Here is a 17,433-nt window from a genome sequence, read left to right on the forward strand (position 1 = left end):
GCTCCCAGTTTCACTCAGGTTTCTTCCATCATCGGATTTTGCATACAAGGGCAGGCAGGGAAGGAGGTGGAAATATTGAGGCAGAGGAATTAAAAGTGAAAAAGCTACTAAAAAGTAGACCTTTTTTGTTCTTGGAGCTCTTAAATTCCATTAGGGTTTAACTTAACCAGTCCGATAGCCTGGTTTCTCAATGCACAAGCAGAGAAAAGATGGCCCCTCCAGAGGGATGGGGCTGCGTGGCTTCTCAGAGGATTGCCCTAGTTCTCATGCAGGTGTCTGAAACCCCACGTGACCACAGGACTGGAGAATTCTGTGGGAAAACTGAAGTACTTCCTCCAAATGCAACTTGGCAGTTGTTTGAAGATAAAGTGGGGGCTCTCAGTGGGCCCTTTCTGAACTTCTTCAGAACTTCAGGTATTCTGAAATATTTTCTGCTGCCATCCTGTGCTCCCCACCTCTGGGCATCTAGAGCATGCATTTTATCTGTTCATTTGCTATTTATTACTGACTCGTAACTGCTAGTAACAGGAGTTACAGAAAATCCTCCAGATTCAAGGGCTTTGGGTTTTGCTGGTTATAATAGTTCAGGTCTGGCCATCATCATCAGGGGTTCACTGGTTTCTGCCCCCAGCTCAGCCCCGGGCTCAGCTCTGGGTGAGTTGCACACCCGGTGGCGGCTGCCCCCATCCCCAGAACGCCTTTCCTGGCGGGTTCACACAAAAGGCTGCTCACTAACTCAGTTCCATGCACTGAATGGGAACTTTCTTCCTCATCTGATCACAAGAATTGAAGGAGTGTCAACACTGGAGCTGTCAAGAGAGAAGATGTATTGTGCGTGAGAAAGAAAGTTTTGAAGAAGACTGTTTACAGGAATCTCAAACTTGTCCTCTGGAGATGGGTCAAGTGTTCTATATTTGTGTGAGCTCCAGACGAGTGTCTTGCACGTCGCAAAAGTGAAAAGGAGGGGCTCACGGGCGCTGGAAGGGGCTGTGACGGCAGATCCTCTCCCCACGAAGGGCTGCCGGGTTGCGGGCAACTGCGTGCCTTTGTAGCACTCTGCAAGTGGTTTTCCTTTCTCTTTTAAAATCACCCCAAAACCACTTTGCAACCACGCTTTCCCTCTTATCTGGTCTCCAGAATAAAATGTAGAGTTGTCGCAGTAATATAATTCCTGTGACTTCATAGTCACGATACGGAGAGTCACGATACGGAGAGTTGTCGCAGTAATATAACTCCTGTGACTTCATAGTCACGATACTCGTGTCCCCGTCTCCTCCAGCACAACCGCAAAACCAGGGAGCAGGAGAGTGTAGGGAGACTCTTAGACGTGAAGCCCTGATGGGGAGAGGACTTCAGCCACTGAGAAACCTCGCTGTCACCTGCTCCAGGGCTGATGGGCTGGCTCCCTTTAACCTTTGTCCATTGGTTCCCCCTTCCTCCAAACCTCAAAGCCTTTGTTACCCTCAAGTAGCCTGGACTCCTTTATCTTCCTCACCTGCTCTGGGCTTTGGTCCTTCCGTGCAAAAGCTGGCCGAGCCCTCGTGGGAGGAGAACTGGGGAGGGGCTGTCCTTTTTCCTTTCTCGTAAGAAAAGTGAAAAGGAAGCAAGAGTGAGACAGGGGTTGTGCCAGTTGACATTCCTGCTCTCTTTGGTGGTCTCTGGTCTTCCTGTAAAAGCAGAAGGGAAAAGCTGCAAGTCTTGAATTGATGGACTGCCCTACTGATTACCCCACTACGTGTGTCCTTCCCCTGTATCCAAAAACATGTGAAAAATAGCCATGGGAATGATCAGGCAGATCTGTGCTGTTACATGCCAGGGATTTCACTTCTCGGGCACAGATTTTAAAATTTTCCCAATACGGTCAGGCCCGAGTACTCGCCACTCTGTGGAGCCCACTAGGTTTGGCAGTGAAATGTGTGTGCCAGTCCAAAGGGTCCAACTCTATTATTTCATTTTCCATAAGGCCCTGTGACGTCACGTTATTTCAGGGTAGGTTCCTGTTCTGTTTAGGTGCCTGCTTGTCTGGAGCCTCCCCCTGGCGGGGGGTGTCAGAACCTTCAAGTTGATTGACAGCAGGCAGGCGCCCTCTTGCCCACTCCCCTGATGCCCTGAATGTTTTGTCTCCTGTCTCCGTTAGGCGCGGCAAGAAGCACAGCATCATCCTGAGGACGCAGCTGTCCGTGAGGGTCCACGCCTGCATCGGTGAGTGACATCTGCGGGGCGGGACGCTTGCCACCTGCCCTCAGCCGTTAAACACGTGATGAGAATGGCCTCTGATGGGAGTAAAATGTGGTGTTTGCTGTTAGGCTCCCCGCTTGGGTTAGCCCCGCACGGGTTGCTGGAGTGCTAGGTGGAGCAACGTCCGGCACTTGTTTCGGAAGCCCCGCTTCACTCTGACTTCCTTTGCTGTTTGGTCAGTGAGTAGAGCTGGAGGGAGACAGATGGTCCATGAGGTTATTTTTTAGGCGATGCTCGGAGAGATGGGGTTCTTCCTGGGGCTGTGACAGTGTGAACCTCCAGCCAGCTGAAGTGACCTTGGCAGGCCTCCTGGTGGCTCTCTGCGGCTCCTCGTGGGGAAGTGGGGTCTGAGGCTCCAGGCTGTGGTCTCAGGCAACTGAAAGGGAAATCTCGGGGCAGTGCTGGACGGGGCGCACGAGGATGAGAGCAGTGTGGTGTTGAGCAGATGTGTTTGTGGTGCTGACGACTTGCCTGTGGTCACACAGGAGCCCCTCTCAGCCTGTTCCTGCAGCCTTCGGGTTTCCTGGACCCACTGGTTTCCCCACCTGTGTGCACAGGTTGAATGGCAATGAAGGCGGTCATTTATGCTAAGTAGTTGGTCTCTGTTGAAGGTTTCCTCTTGCTATTGGGTCAGGTTGAGGCAAGTGTGTAATATCATAAAAAAAGAAAGGAACTCAAAATCACCTTATGCATAGAAGTTTGCGATATCTGAGTCATTTTGCTTTTATTTAATACAGGCTGTGGTCTTTTTTTTTTAATGCTTTTATTTTAAACTTCTTTTTGTAACATTTAAAAATTTTTAAATATTTTATTTATTTATTATTGTATTATTTAATTATTTTGTTTTGGCAGTGGAGGCGGGGGAGAGGTAATTAGATTTATTTATTTTTAGAGGAGGTACTAGGGATAGAACCCAGGATTCATGCAAGCAAAGCATGCGCTCTGCCACTTAAGCTATACCCTGCCCCCCCCAGGCTGTGGTCTTAATTCAGGCCTCTGATCAGGAGAGCATCAGTCATCCTGCTGTGGCCCTGTCTACACCTGGGGCGTGGAATGCGCGAGTGGAGTGGAAGGAACCGTTTCTGGTCCCTCCTCCTTCCCCCAGTTTCCCTGTTGGAGACCCAGGGCTGGGGTGAGGGCGCAGCTGGACGTGCTGGGGAATCCATGTCGTTTTACCTCATTCTGGGTTAAGTGGTTGAGGCTGCAAGTGCCCTGAGTGATATCTTTTGTCTGACTCTGTGGTTGGCGAGTAATTGTGTAACCGACACACAAACCTGAGGGGCCAGAGCGTCCGGGGGTTGGGACGGTTCCTGATCTTGTTGGAAACAAGGCGAGATCTGTAGGACCTTCAGCCTTGACCGATTGCGTCTCTGTTGCCTGCAGCACTGAGTTACCTTCAGCTAGGCGTGGGCACTTGATTATATGTGATTAGTTGCTTTTTTATTACCTGCTTTATATTTTCCCAGTTATTTTATGTGCATAAGCCGTGTCTACCTGAAGAAAAGGCCTGTGACTTATGACTTTGGATAAACTCCCCTCCCACCCTCCTCGTGGCTCTAGAACAAATCCAGGCTATGGATTTGCCTGGATAAGGCATAAGGTGCTATGAATACCGTGGAAGTTAAGTATTGGTTGAAACGTAGCTGATAACCCATAGAGATTTGGAACATGAGTATGAATTGGTATTTCCCAGGAGCAGTAAGGCAGTGGAAAGCATATTTATACTAAAACAGGTTAGATCAAAAGCCTAATGAGCTAACTCTTTTTAAGAAAACTCACTCTTGAAGTCAGTCAGACAGACAAAGACAGATATCGTATGATATATCACTTATATGTGGAATCTAAAAAAAAGGTATAAATTCTATTTACAAATCAAAAACAGACTCGTGGATATAGAAAGAAAACTATGGTTACCAAAAGGTAAAGGGTGGGGAGGGATAAATCAGGGGTTGGGGATTAACAGACACACATTATTATGTATAAAATAGATGAGCAACAAAGACCTATTGTGTAGCACAGGGAATTCTATTCAATTTCTTGTAATAACATATAATGGAAAAGAATCTGAAAAGAAAAAATATATATGTATGTGTATGTATAACTGAATCACTTTGCTGTACACCTGAAACTAGGATTGTAAATCAACTGCACTGCAATAAAAATTTTTTAATAAAGGAGAAAAAAGAAAACTCACTCTTGCAGTAGACACTTAAAAGATTTCAAGTACAGGAGTTTTTCTAGCCGGCTTCCATGTTATTGACTCACTGCATTAACTGCTGTATCCTTCTACAGTCCCGTGTAGTACGTGTCAACACAAGTCTTGTCCCTGGGGCACCTGGGCACCAGCGGCTGGTACAGCCCACTCTCTCCCAGGACACCCATGTCTTCCTGCTCGAGGGGTGGAACTGGGTGCTGACAGGATCAGCGTGTTTGTTCTCAAACCTCCTTGAGCCACTTGCTACTGGAATTATGTAGTTTAATGAAATGGGACATCAGCATTTTATAAACTGATTAAATGCAAGTAGAAAAAGTCACTGCTGTGAGTATTTTGGAGAAGATTCAACACTGGTGACTACAAAAGCACGCCTGTCAATGTGAGTGGGTTGGGACAGCTATAAAAGGTGGGGGAATGTTGTAAAAATCCGGAGAGAGTCTAGTCTTCATACGTATCTTCAGTTCTTGCTCGACTTCAAAGAAACTGAGATTGGGAATTACGAGACTGCGTACTCCTAGACTGGGCGCCATTCACATAGGAAGGTCCGCGGGAGCTCCATCAGACCTCTGTCCAAAGAAGGGTCATGGCCCCCAGCGGTGTGAGGGTGCATCTCCTGTGCTGTACGCCTGGCCACCAGCTGTGTCTCAGCCCAGGAAACAGGACCATCAGTCACTATGGCTGCACGTTAAAGTCAAGTCTTAAGGTGTGTATGTATCATTTTTAAAGGATTTTCTGCTTTCATCAGTTTTCACCATCAGTTACCTCAGGCCCGAGTATGTCGGCTGAGAGGGTTTGACTGTGTGAATTAACGTCGGTACCCAAGAAGGCAAAGGTTTTCCTTTGTGTTAAAAAAAAAATCCTCTTTCTCCTTCCATTTCCTGTTATTGGCAAGATCTGGAATAGATTTATTATAATGGCACTAATATTATCCTTTGGTTTATATATGAAAGAGGAATGTATTCATCTTATGTGTGATGTACCCACCAGCCCCCATTGTGACGTGTTCTTTCTTCTTCCAAAGGGCAGTGTTAGATGGGATTTCTTTGGGATTTAAAAAAAAAAAACAAAAAACCTGGAATCATCTTCTATTGAAATAACAAAGGAAAACATGACAAAGGGGAGAAAACCTATTTCTCATCAGTTGGTTGAGTCCTTATTTCTTTTCAAGATTATTTCCCCTCTTCACCATTTGAGAAATGGTTAAATTATTGTAGCCATTGGACAGTGGCTGCTGCCTTCTGCCGAAGACCATAGGCAAATCCCCCAAAGACCTTCCTCCCCACCGCACCACTGGACTGGAGGGATCTGGGATCTGCTCAGGCTCATGGGCTTCAAGTGCTGTCAAGTAAATTTCTCCAAAATACTGTTTTTTTCACCCTATGTTCTCTTTTCCTTCATTCCTGTTTTTATTAAGTATAGGAACGTTTAGAATCTAGGACTGCATGTTGATGAATTGGAGGTGACGTGCCTTTGGAATTCTCCAGTGTTAACTTTGGAACTCTGTACCCGTTGGGATGAGAGCAGATAGCAAACCTCACGAGCAACGAAGGCCGCGGGGCGCTGCTCCGACAGTCACAGCTAGGCGCCGAGACAGGTCTTTGCTGATCACGCAGCAGGAAGCTGGAGTGAGGTTTTGGTGGGGAGAGAGGCCCCCTGTACCTCTGAGCTCCTCTCCGCTGTAGTCCTTTGCACATTTTAAGTGTGCCCACTGATGTAACATAAGGTAGTAAACAGTGCGTGCCTTACCTTCTTAATCTAGTTTCAGTCACTCAAAAAAAATAAATAAATAAATAAATAAATAAATAAATAAAATAAAAAAGAAAGAAAGAAAAGAAAAAAGCCATGATGGTCATACTGTGGGCATGAACTTACAGATATAAATTAAAAAAAAAAATCTATGACAGGCATGTGAAGTCCGCATTTCATGAAGTTAGCTAGAGAAAATAAATTTTTTGGTCCCGTCAAGTCATCCTATTGCCAGACACCAGAAGAATGTTCAGAGGGCCAACTGGCTCTGGTGACTAAATCTCATTGTGAGGAGAAGAGGAGTGGGAGAATCGTGGGTAAGGAACGGAACTGCGAATTTAAAAAAAATAAGGTTTGATGTCTTTAGGGTCCTAAAGTTAATATCTGAGTGTTTTCTATCTGCTGACTTTGAAGGCAGTTTGTTTGGCTTAAAACCTCTGGCGCTTCGGTTTTCTGAAGCAGACCCTGTCTTTTCATCAAGAAAATAAACCCAGTTGATTGATTCCCTGGGACCCATAAGGCCGACACTTTCAAGTATCCAGCATTGAGTGAAATGAAAGGATAAAAAATTGGCTGACGATTCTAAAGTGTGATTTATACTTGTAGTCGGGAGAAACAACTTGGTGCAAAGAGTCTTTAAACCCTTCAGAGGCTTCCCTCAAACCTCTGTGAGGATGAGGTCTGCCCGTGAAGATAAGAGGTGAGCTCGGCAGAAGCTGGCAAGGAATCCGAAGTGATTAATCTCTCCAGATTAGTCTCATTGCTCATGAAAGATCAAATCACAGGGAGACAGACACTTTTAAAGGCAAGAAAACGACATAGGAAAAGGCCGCTTCATCCACTGATGCGGGAAATTAGTCAATTTCCAGCAACATCAACAGATGTAATTTTTTCCCCACTAGAACAGAAATGAATTTTAATTCATTGAGAAGTGCACCAGTGAACAGAGTCCTTTGAAGGGCACTTTCTAAGTCAATGAGTGAGATGACAAAGAGTCAGGGCAGAGTAACTTCTTGGAACAGATAATACAAACACAGGAATTCACAAAATTCAGTGGGACCTAAATGGTGGTGAAACTGAAGAACCAAATATTCCCATCGAGTTCTGCTGGTGGATCAGTTTAAATACCCCTTTGCTTACTCTTAGTAAGGATCCTGGGACAATTTGTCTTCTTTCGTTAAAACATTATTCCTTACACTCTTAAAAATAAAATTTAAGAACATTTCTCAAAGATTAAGCTATAACCTTCCATGGCTTTCATTACTATTTTGTACAAAAACCCTAGTGTTGTCAATTAAAATGTATTTTGCAACAGCACCATTGGTCAAATTCAAAGATGCTCAAAGGCATTTCCTTTTTCATAATTGGAGGGAATGTAACTGTATATGAGAAACATCAACAGAATGAGGCATCAGTGTATCATTTGCAAAGCATTTTCCAGTCACCAGCTAAGTCCTGCAGCTGTGTGCTTTGCACTGCTCTGCTGTAGCAAAGAGCGGAATGACCAACAGTGGAGCATCTATCTCTTCAAGAAGAACCCTCTAGTGCAAAAGTGGCTGTGGGGATTCAGCTCGTGTGCTAGCAGATGCGGAGGAGGTGGCTCCCTGGGCCACCATGTTCGGAAGGATCCTGAGACTGTGTGCGGTCTTAATGGGTCAGCATCCTGTCTCCAGGCCGGCTTCCATTGGTGGTGATGGAGGTGGTGTGTGAGTCTGTATGGTGTGGATGATGGCTCCCGGCGAGCTACAGATTCTGTCCAGTGTTGGAACCCCCTGGAGATACAGTGTAGAGGGCGCTGGGCTTCTGTATGCAGAGGTGTGGAGTGGAGGTGATCCATGAGTCCTGCCACCAGTCCCTCCTGGTCTGCAGTCCCTTTCTCAGGTTCTCCCTTTTTTCTCATGCCTGTGAGTTTGGCGTGCCTCCTCCATCCTCTCCCACCTTGCTGAGCGAGTACCTCTTTCCCTGCCTCTGGGTGTCTTTCCCTCTTGGCTCCGTGTGAGCTGGTTCTGTGTGTCTGAGCCCTCCTGGCCCTGCAGGGAGGCTCCCTCCCCTCCAGCTACCTTTTCTGATGTTACGTTTGCCCTGCAAGTGGGCTGCTAAGTGTTAACCGAGTGACCCTTACTGCGTCTTGATTCTGACGGTTTGGGGTTTCTGTTAAAACTAGACCTTTCCTTCTGGAGACATCAGAATGCCTTTTTGACACTCTTGAAGCTAATGGCAACCGCGTGGTGCTTCCGCATTGGCTTCTGCACTGTGGGCGCCGAGACGCCTGCGCAGTGACACGCGCTAGCTCGGTTGACTGGCTCGTCTGGGTGCCGGGGTAGGGGGTCCACACAGGTGCTGGTGGCTCTCTGTTGTCTGATGTGCTGCCCCCTGGTCCCCCCGCCTCCCCCCCCGGTCCACTGTGTATCTGCAGAAGCAGAGTGAAACAGGCTGTTCTCTGACAAGGAGCCCCCCAGGTCGTTCTGGCCCCAGTGGGACCCCCGCCCTTCTTTCTCTAACTCTGGGTCTTGGACTCGGGCTTCTTGTCCTGCAGCAACAGGGGGCCGGTCCTGTTCTGGTCCTGCCTCCGCAGCCGTCGGTTAGGACGGGGGTTCCCTCCTGCCCTGTTTGTGGATGTCACGGTGGCCAAAGTCACAGCATCCTGACCGTACTCTTTCCTAGTGCATTTAGGTGCCATGGGTCACAGTTCTTGTCTTCTGTCCTTTGATGTAGGGATCCAGTGGTTCTCCATAAGCCCTGGAGCCCACCTCTCGTTTCTGCCGTCTTTCCGCGGAGTCCCGAGTGGCTGGCTGCAGTCTTGGCACAAGATGGGTTTGGATTTGAAATCCTGAGTCTCCTGTTGCAGAAGGACACTTCCAGGGCCTATTTATTTACTTTTTTAAAGAACTCTCTTCCCTTTTGTACTCTGTCAAGTCTGTGACCCATTTTTGCTCAGAGTTCTGCTCTCTAGGTAAAAACAAGCTCTCTGGGTTAATCAGATTAAACACCTCTTATCATCTGTTTCCTATTAATCTGTCTCAGCTCCCAGATGGCAGACCCCACAGAAGGTCCCCGTGTCTAGAAGGCCTTTGGGTCTGGGCTGGGGGAGACTAGCTTGGCACCTTCTCTCTGCTCCGTGTTATAAGTTGCCGCATGGTCAAACAGTGATTGACAGATGTACCCTCCCCCAGCCCCCACAAATGGAGGCAAGACACGGGAAGGATGTAAAGTACACCACTCAGTTGTCAACATGCCTGTCCCTAATGCTGTCATCGTAGGGTATGGAGATAGATCAGGAAGGATGTGTTGCCACAAATTAAAAAGAACAACTAGAGAATGAATTTAAAGAATGACTCCACCATCTGTAGACACTCAGGTAAACATAAATGTGGGGGTAAATAAAGAACAGAAGACACAAACCCATGAGAGAGCACGAGAACCTTCCAGATGCAGCTGGAAAGTCAGGTCAGCTGCAGAAATTAAGAGGCATCAAGAAAGGACATGAGCAAATGGGAACTGAAGCCCAGGAGAGAAAAGCAGGTGTATCCTGGTTTCTTACGGCAGCTTTCGTTCTTATTTGTGCTCTGTACCCCCGCACTCCCAGACTTTCAACGTATTTCAATTGTTTGCTCATCGTCTCTGTAGGACTTTGTTACCTCTCATCTCTAAGGAGCTCTAGATGTTGGATGACAGAATGTGAACGTTGCCTGAGAACCATTATCATTGTGTTGGTTTCGCATTATCCTGGTGATTGCTTATCTCCTTCACAAGGAGCATGAAATTCTGCCCCCCTCCCCGCAAATGGCCCTGGAGAATGTAGTCATATTGGTGGAGACACTCCGTAGCAGATGCTCCAAGTTTAAACCCTGTGCTGGCAGTTGGACTCCAAAGCTGCTGTCCAGCAGAACCTTACTTCTATCCAGAAAGCAACCCCTGGTAAGGAAACCAGTGTGCTTTTGACTTCTTTAGGAGAGTCCTTCCTACAAATGCTTTATGCTCGCAGGTCTGAGCTGCGTGTGGGGTCTAGTGCCTGGCTCTCTGCACCTGCACCGATCCCTATAAAGAGATGACCTCACTTTTGTCACCAATCAGTAAGAATGCATGTCAGGAAACAAATGCTTTGTCTCGTTCCTGGAGACGTTGATATCCAGAGGGCCTGGGAGCTGACAAGTAGGATGGATGGCTTGCTGATGTCCTGCTAAGTCGAAGTTCTTCAAGGATTGGGTGCGTACTCAGGTACTTCTCAGGTCTTTTAGAGAGACTTGGAGAAAACATTTCTGGGGAGAGGGATTCTTTGGGAAATTTCTACTAAGTTGGAAATACCTAAAGGGACATATTTTAACTTAGGGGAAAAAAATCATGGAAAGCTTTAGCAGTTCAGCAAGACATGCAGCCCGTTCAAGATTTAACTCAAAGGGAGAAAAAAAGATGATGGAGAATCTTTTACAAGTGCTGTTGGTCTCAAGTTCACGTAATAGAGTAATAGCAATGGAACAGCAAAGGAGAAAATTAAGAAGGTTAGCATAATTGAAATCTTGTTAGTGTAATTGAAAAGCAGCACGAATTCTATTGTGAATTACACCCCGAGGTGGCGTGATTTATCGATATCATAGTAACTGGACTGTGATGGTGTGGGCAGGAAGGGATCCGCTTTACAGGGATGTAGGGGCGTCTGTGGGATGAGGTGTAGAGCTGGGTGTGCATCTGGAACTTCGGTTATTTCCTCGCTTTTAAAAAAGGCTCTGCTTTAGATTCAATGGTCAACCTAGATACTGTAGCTAGATACTGTAGCTACAAGTATTTCAAAAGTTGTAAAATGCTACAATGATGACTCGTTTGAGAAGAACTCTACTAAATTGTAAATTGTTTACCTCGGTCATTTTGAAAAAGTAATGTGAACCGCGTTCAGTGAAAGACACTGAAAGATCTTTGCATTTTTTTTCCTGTTCTCAGCCACGTTTCATGGGCCCTCCCCTTCCCCCTGCCCCCAGCCACAGGAGGGGCCAGGGAGGTGGGCATTTTCTCCAGGCCATGTGCCTGGGAGGTGGGGGGGCTCAGGCTGGCCGCTCTGCATTCCCTGACCGGTGGTCTCTGCGCTGGGCCGCTGCTTCCCTGTTTAGGCCATTTTATGCACAGTCTTTAGCCCTTTTCTACATTTGTGATTGCAGGACTGATGCAACCCTTCTGCTTTGAAAAGTTTGAGAAGAGCTGCCCAAACACCTAAATACATGTCTTTCCAAACATTTTCCCTCCATGACGTTTCACCAGGCTTCCAAGGAGGGTCTTCCTGCTGAGCTCCTGGGTGGTTCAGTTTACCGTAGGGGAGAAGAAACAGCGAAGAAAAATAGATTTCACCCTTCGAGAGCTGACCCTGTTTGGTAATGCAGTTAAAATCCCTGCTCCCGCCTTCCGAGCTGGGCTGCGACTCCTCCTGGAGGTGGAACTGGAGCTTCCGGGCCCCTGCCAGGCTCCATCCTGACCCACTGGACACACGGCCTCTACGGCCTCTCATTTGGGGCTGCGTGTTAGGAAGTCACTGGAAATTGTTGCCTCCTGCTTTAGGAGCTGCCCCAAAGGAACAGAAGGGTTCTGGGCTGGAGGCCATGAGTCCTCCTGCTCTGGGTTTGGAGATCTGGTTCTTATCTGGGAAGATCTGGGAGGTAAGGATTCTGTGCCAGGGAGCAGCTAGCTCTTGAATATTGAAGGTGGACTGTTTTGTGTCCAGCCCACAGAAGCAGGCCCCTGATATTTGTTGATTAAATAAAGCCTCTCCAATACTGTGGTTTCTATTAAGAAATGTGTATTTGTTTTTTGTGTTCTTTTTTTTAATTTTATTTTTTTAATTTTTTGTTGGAGTGTAGTTGGTTTACAATGTTAATTTCAGGTGTTCAGCAAAGTGACTCAGTTATACATTTATATTTTCTTTTCAGATTCTTTTCCACTACACATTATTACAAGAAACTGAATATAGTTCCCTGTGTTGTACAGTAGATCCTTGTTGTTTATCTGTTTTGTGTATAGTAATGTGTATCTGAAAATGCTAATTTTAAAAAGCACAGATTTATAATTAAGAAATCTGTATTTGATCTTCATCTGGCACAGAGCTCTTAAAACCTCTGAAATTTCTTGAGAGCAACAAAGATGTTTTTGGTTGAGATAATGAGGTGACTTCTGGACCCCCACCTTGGGATGGGGGCTGGTTGCCAGCAGGGCCAGCCATGTGATTAGAGGGTTGGAACTTTCCAGTTTACCCCCTTGACCTTCAGGGAGGTAAGAAAGGTCAGAGGTTGAATAAATCTTTAGTGGCCAGTGATTTAATCAGTTAATCATGACCATGTAATGGCGTCTCCATTAAAAACTCAAAAAGGATGGGGTTCGGAATGCTTCTGGGTTGGTGACCACGTGGAGATTCAGGGAAAGCAGCAGGCTTGGAGAGGGCATGGAAGAGCCTCGCCCTCTCCCCATGCTTTGCCCTGAGCATCTCGTCCATGTGGCTGTTCCCCAGTTACATCCTTTCGCAATAAACTGGTGATCTAGTGAGTGAGATGTTTCTCTGAGTTCTGGGAGCCACTCTAGCAGAGTAATCATGCAAGGAGGGGATCGTTGGAACCTGTGATCTATTGCCAGTCGGTTGATCAGAAGCAGGGGTAACAGCCTGGACTTGTGATTGGCCTCTGAAGTGGGTGGGGGCGGCCTTGCAGGACTACTTGTAGGGAGATAGGGTCAGAATTGAGTTGAATTGTAGGACACCTGTCTGGTAGTTTAAGAATTGCTTGCTGTCCAGGAACCCAAAAGAGCCACTCAGGAGATCGTAAAACTGACAAGTATTTAAGTTTAATTTGTTTACTTCAGAAATGAGTTTCTTTGGTATTTTCTCAGGAAGAAGAATAAAAGGCAGTGAATAGAATGTGAAAGTAAATAGAAAGGAAAGAAGCTGTGGAAGTGGGTAGAATGTCCTTTAAAGACTGTTTCTGTGGGGTATGGTGTGAAGCTGAAAATGCACAATGTGTGGTTTCCGGTGGCTCGGTGCCAGGCAGGGGGATGTGTGTGGGGTCCGGGGGGGGGGCACTCGCTACCCCCACCCTGGGTGGTCTGGGGTCTCCATGGAGCCATGAACCTTCAGTCTGGGTCCTGAGGATGGATGTAAGATGGTGGTGATTGGGGCTAATGACCTGATAGATGCCTGCTCTATGGAACAGAGACTGCTTCACTTCTTTGAGCAGTTAGGGTGGATGCTCTTGGCCCCAGAAGTAAGAAGTGGATGACAACTGTCGAAGAACAAATGAAGAAGCGCGTGAAGCATCGTGAAGGGCGATCCGTGGATCCTCCCATGGCTGGCGGTAGAGTGTGCCCCAATGGGGAGTGCTGGTTTTGATTGTTCAGAATGGGGTGTGGCCAAGGCCTGGTGGGTGACCTGTGTGGGCGGCATATGGAGGCTTTGAGAGCCCTCCTAGTCCTAGTGTCCCCTGTTCTTCTTCCTGCGTGGGTGAGGGGTGTGCCCTGGATATCACCTGGGGATGGACAGGTGGATGGATGGATGGATAGATGGAAGGAGCACAGGGATTTGGGTCTGAAGATTTTGTCTCAAAGCAGAGTTGGCATCATTATGAATCATGACGCTCTCCCTGCCACGGCACCTGAGTCCAGGGGAGGAGGACAAACACCGGCTTCACGGGGCGTTTTGGGGGTTTGTGCTGCACTGAGTCATCCTCCGGCCCCGTCAGCACAACTGAGCAGCTGCTCTGTGCAGGGCACTTAACGTAGGTTATTCCATTTATCCTCCTGACACATTCATTATCCTTACTTTACAGAGGAAGAAACTGATTCAGAGAGCTTTGGTAGCTCACCCAGGGGCAAAGAGCTAAACGGCAAAGTTGGATTCAAATCCACATCTGACTCACTGTTCAATAGAAAAGTCCTGTTCAGTCACTTTTGACAAAGTTTTCCAGAGCAGAAAGGGAAACTTCCACTAAGCATTAAATGGACTGTCTTCCCACCAGACCCTGAGCGAAGCCCTCTGCAGATATCATCTCCTGTAATCCTGACCATAACCTCTGAGGGGGGTTGCAGTTCCCATTTAACAGATGAGGAGACTGAGGCACTCATGCTCTGATTACTTGGCCAAGGTCTCTAGGGGAATGACAGTGTAACTGAGCAGGACTCTGTGGGGCTTCCCAGGACAGACCCCTCCCCCATGTCCTCTACAGCGGCTCCTTGCTGAAGTTCCCAGACAACAGTATCTCCTGTGTATTTCCTGAATTTCTCCAATGCTAAAAAACCACCACCACAGAGAAGAAATCAACTACTTGATGATCATGAGCACGTGGCCCCCAGACCTTCTGGTGCCTAAGTATTGATCACCATCAGGCAGTCAGAGAATCGTGCACAAGCTGATCATGCCCTCTACGATCCCTCTCCCTTACCTGACCTTTAAATATGCTTTGCTGAAACCCTTTGGGGATTTTGGGGTTTTCTTGGGTATAAGCAACCCCATCCTCCTTGCTCGGCCCTGCAATAAACCTTTCTCTGCTCCACACTCCGACACTGTGGTTTCTTTGGCCTCATAGTGCATTGGGCACACGGATTTGCATTCGGTAACAACAGAGCTGAGATGCTCACTCAGGTCTTCCTGACTCCACAGGCCTTGTGTTCCACCCCTGTGCTCTGCTACCTGCACTCACACTAGCTGGGCACTCGCTATGCTCCAGGAGTCTGCTGAGTCCTTCAAGGGAACACAGCCCTAGAGTCAGACCTGCCCTCTGAGAAGCTGTGTGACCTTAGGCAAGTAACCTCACCTCTCTGAACCTCAGTGTCTTCATGTATCAAGAGGGGATGGTAACATCTCCTTAGAGCATCATTAGAGGATTAAATAACTATTTCACTGGCTCCAGTGTTTAAAAACAAAGCTTATATTGGGTATTGATTTGTGGGCTCAAAGAACAGGTGTGTGCTTTAGAATCAGACAAATTGGGCTTTGAATGCCAGCCCTGCCTCTGTGTGTCTGTGAAGAAGTTACCCAAGTCTTTTAGGACTGTCTGTTTATTTATGACAGTGAGGACAAGGAGGGTCCTGGTGCCTCCCTCCTGGTGATGATGTAAGTATTCTTGGAGATAGTGTGTGAACAGGTCCAAGCATGCTGCCTGACACAAGCACCTGGGGCACCTGGAATATCACCATCATCACAAAGTTTGTGTTTTGTTGCTTTACAGCTTGTTAGCGCAGCATCGAAATGTGATTATCGAGTGGCTCTTAAAGGGGACTACCTTTAGAGTATTTGATTCGTTCATAGATAGAACTGACTTGCATGAAATGCATGTCTTCTCTCCAATTCTTGAAGGACCCTACGGTCCTTGTCTAGAACTGGATCACAGAGTTGTATTAAATGTTAAACCACAGCCAGAAATTGTGGAATTCATAAATAAGAAACGCAGCTAACACCCAATCAATATATTTAGAGCATGTTTTACCAGCCGTCCTTTTCTGATTGGCAGACCGATTGGAAACTGCAGGGCAGTAAATTTCCGTGGACGTTGCCTTTGATGTTGCACAATGGAGTTGGCCACACCAAGACCTGAAGGGCCATTTGGAGTGAGTCCCTGGTTCCTGTTTAGCTAGTGGCATCGGGGTCATTTTTGTGGTTCCTCTCTCTTCATTTATCCTGGTTTTCATACATTTTAGAATGCTCCAGTTTTGGCAAGCATTGGACAGCATGTTTACTGGAAAACTCTCATCTTCACTGAAATTCAGTGGGTTTTGTAATAGTGAAGGCAGCCTCCCTCCCCCATCCTTTGTGTTCCCAGATCGTGTTCTCCTGGAGGCACTGATAAAGTGGAGGATGAAGCGTCTCAGAAAGCAAACAAGACAGTCAAATGTGTGAAAAGGAACAAAAACACGATGACATAAGGCCTAGGGCTAGTTACATTGTGTAGTAATTTTAAAGTTGAAACATTATGCTCTAAGCACTAAAAAGTAGTAAAAAAAAGTTCTATATGAGTTGATATTTACAAAAATGCTCAGAGAGATGAGCTGTTCCAATTGCACCTAAAAATACAGGCAATGTGTTTGTTTACAGCAACCATACTAGTGATGGTAAACTTCCGCTACACACATGGCAGTAGTTCTGTCCGATGACCCAGGATCTGGAGGATTTTTTAAATGACTTGTTTGACCCAAGCAGTCCCATGATGTCACACGCGGGTCTCTTTTGCCCCTCATCTCCCTGCAGTGAGTGGGCGGCTCAGGGCGCCTGGGCATGGGGCATGGGTGCTGGGGTTGGTGAGGGTCACGTGGGGGCCAAGGATGGGCTGACCAAGCCCTTGTCTCCTTCACCAGGCATTGGCTTCAAGGCCACCGGCAAGCTCTACAGGGTGCCCTGGAGCACTGTACACCTCATCAGAAAGCCGTGAAAACAATGACCAGCCCGTTAGGGACTCTGGAAAGGTGCTCCACGAAGCAGCCTAGCCAGGAATTGCCAAGGCCAGGGTGAATTACCCATAAAATTTGTGCTGTGGTTTTTTTTTTTTTTTGATGGAAGATAGCGAAATCTTAAAGAGACATGTGTCTGTTGGGATGGCCTCACAGAATGCCTGCAACAGCTCAGGCTTCTCCAGGGCAGGAGTGCTGGGATGTGCCCCCTGCGGGTATTGGGATGGGGGTGCTCAGGGGCAGCTCGGCCTCGGCTTCTAGTTGCAGCCCTGCCTCCCCTCGACTGTCCTCCAAGCCTTGGGGTTCAGTCCTTTCCGGGGTCTGACTTGAGATCTGGCCTTTGTTGGGGCTCTTAGGAGGCTCCAGGCTGTGGCACCTGCCTCAGGAGGGCTGGGGAAATGTGGGGGTCTCACTCATGGTCAGGGCAAGAGACTGCTGACTTGGGCCTTGGGGGAAGGATTCGTGATGTCGCCTCCAAATGAGGCTGTGCCTAGAATCCAAGATTAAATATTTAAAACAAATGAGTTTTTATTTTCTGTAATCCTCCTTTGGCATGTTTTCATCTTTCTTAAACCCAATGGCTTAGAAGACAAAATAAGAAATCAAAAACAAAAGCAGGTGCCCTGGAGAGGTCCTGCTCAGGTCTGGGGCCCAGACTGTAGCTCAGGGTGTTGGTCCCTCTTCTGGGGAGGGTGTCCTGGTTGAGGGGCGGTGGGGGGTAAGGGAGGAGCCATGGGAGGCAGGATTCTGATTATGCTACCAGCATCGTCAGACAGCTAGACCTGGAACATGGCACTGACTTCTCCAAAAACGGAGACCCTCACGCT

The 17,433-nt window shown here is 47.3% G+C and overlaps 1 protein-coding gene across 17 annotated transcripts in view; it reads left to right on the plus strand.

Annotated features, from left to right (window-relative positions):
• Positions 1 to 17,433, plus strand: part of FHOD3 (formin homology 2 domain containing 3) — a 411,645-nt gene that overhangs the window by 64,308 nt on the left and 329,904 nt on the right. For all 17 annotated transcript variants that reach the window (XM_074352245.1, XM_074352246.1, XM_074352247.1 and 14 more), the window contains exon 3: positions 2,138 to 2,202. In XM_074352245.1, coding sequence (XP_074208346.1) covers positions 2,138 to 2,202 — 65 coding nt within the window. The remainder of the gene's footprint in view (positions 1 to 2,137; positions 2,203 to 17,433) is intronic.

The sequence above is a fragment of the Camelus bactrianus genome, chromosome 24 (genome assembly GCF_048773025.1).
Source record: "Camelus bactrianus isolate YW-2024 breed Bactrian camel chromosome 24, ASM4877302v1, whole genome shotgun sequence".
Classification (NCBI taxonomy): domain Eukaryota; kingdom Metazoa; phylum Chordata; class Mammalia; order Artiodactyla; family Camelidae; genus Camelus; species Camelus bactrianus.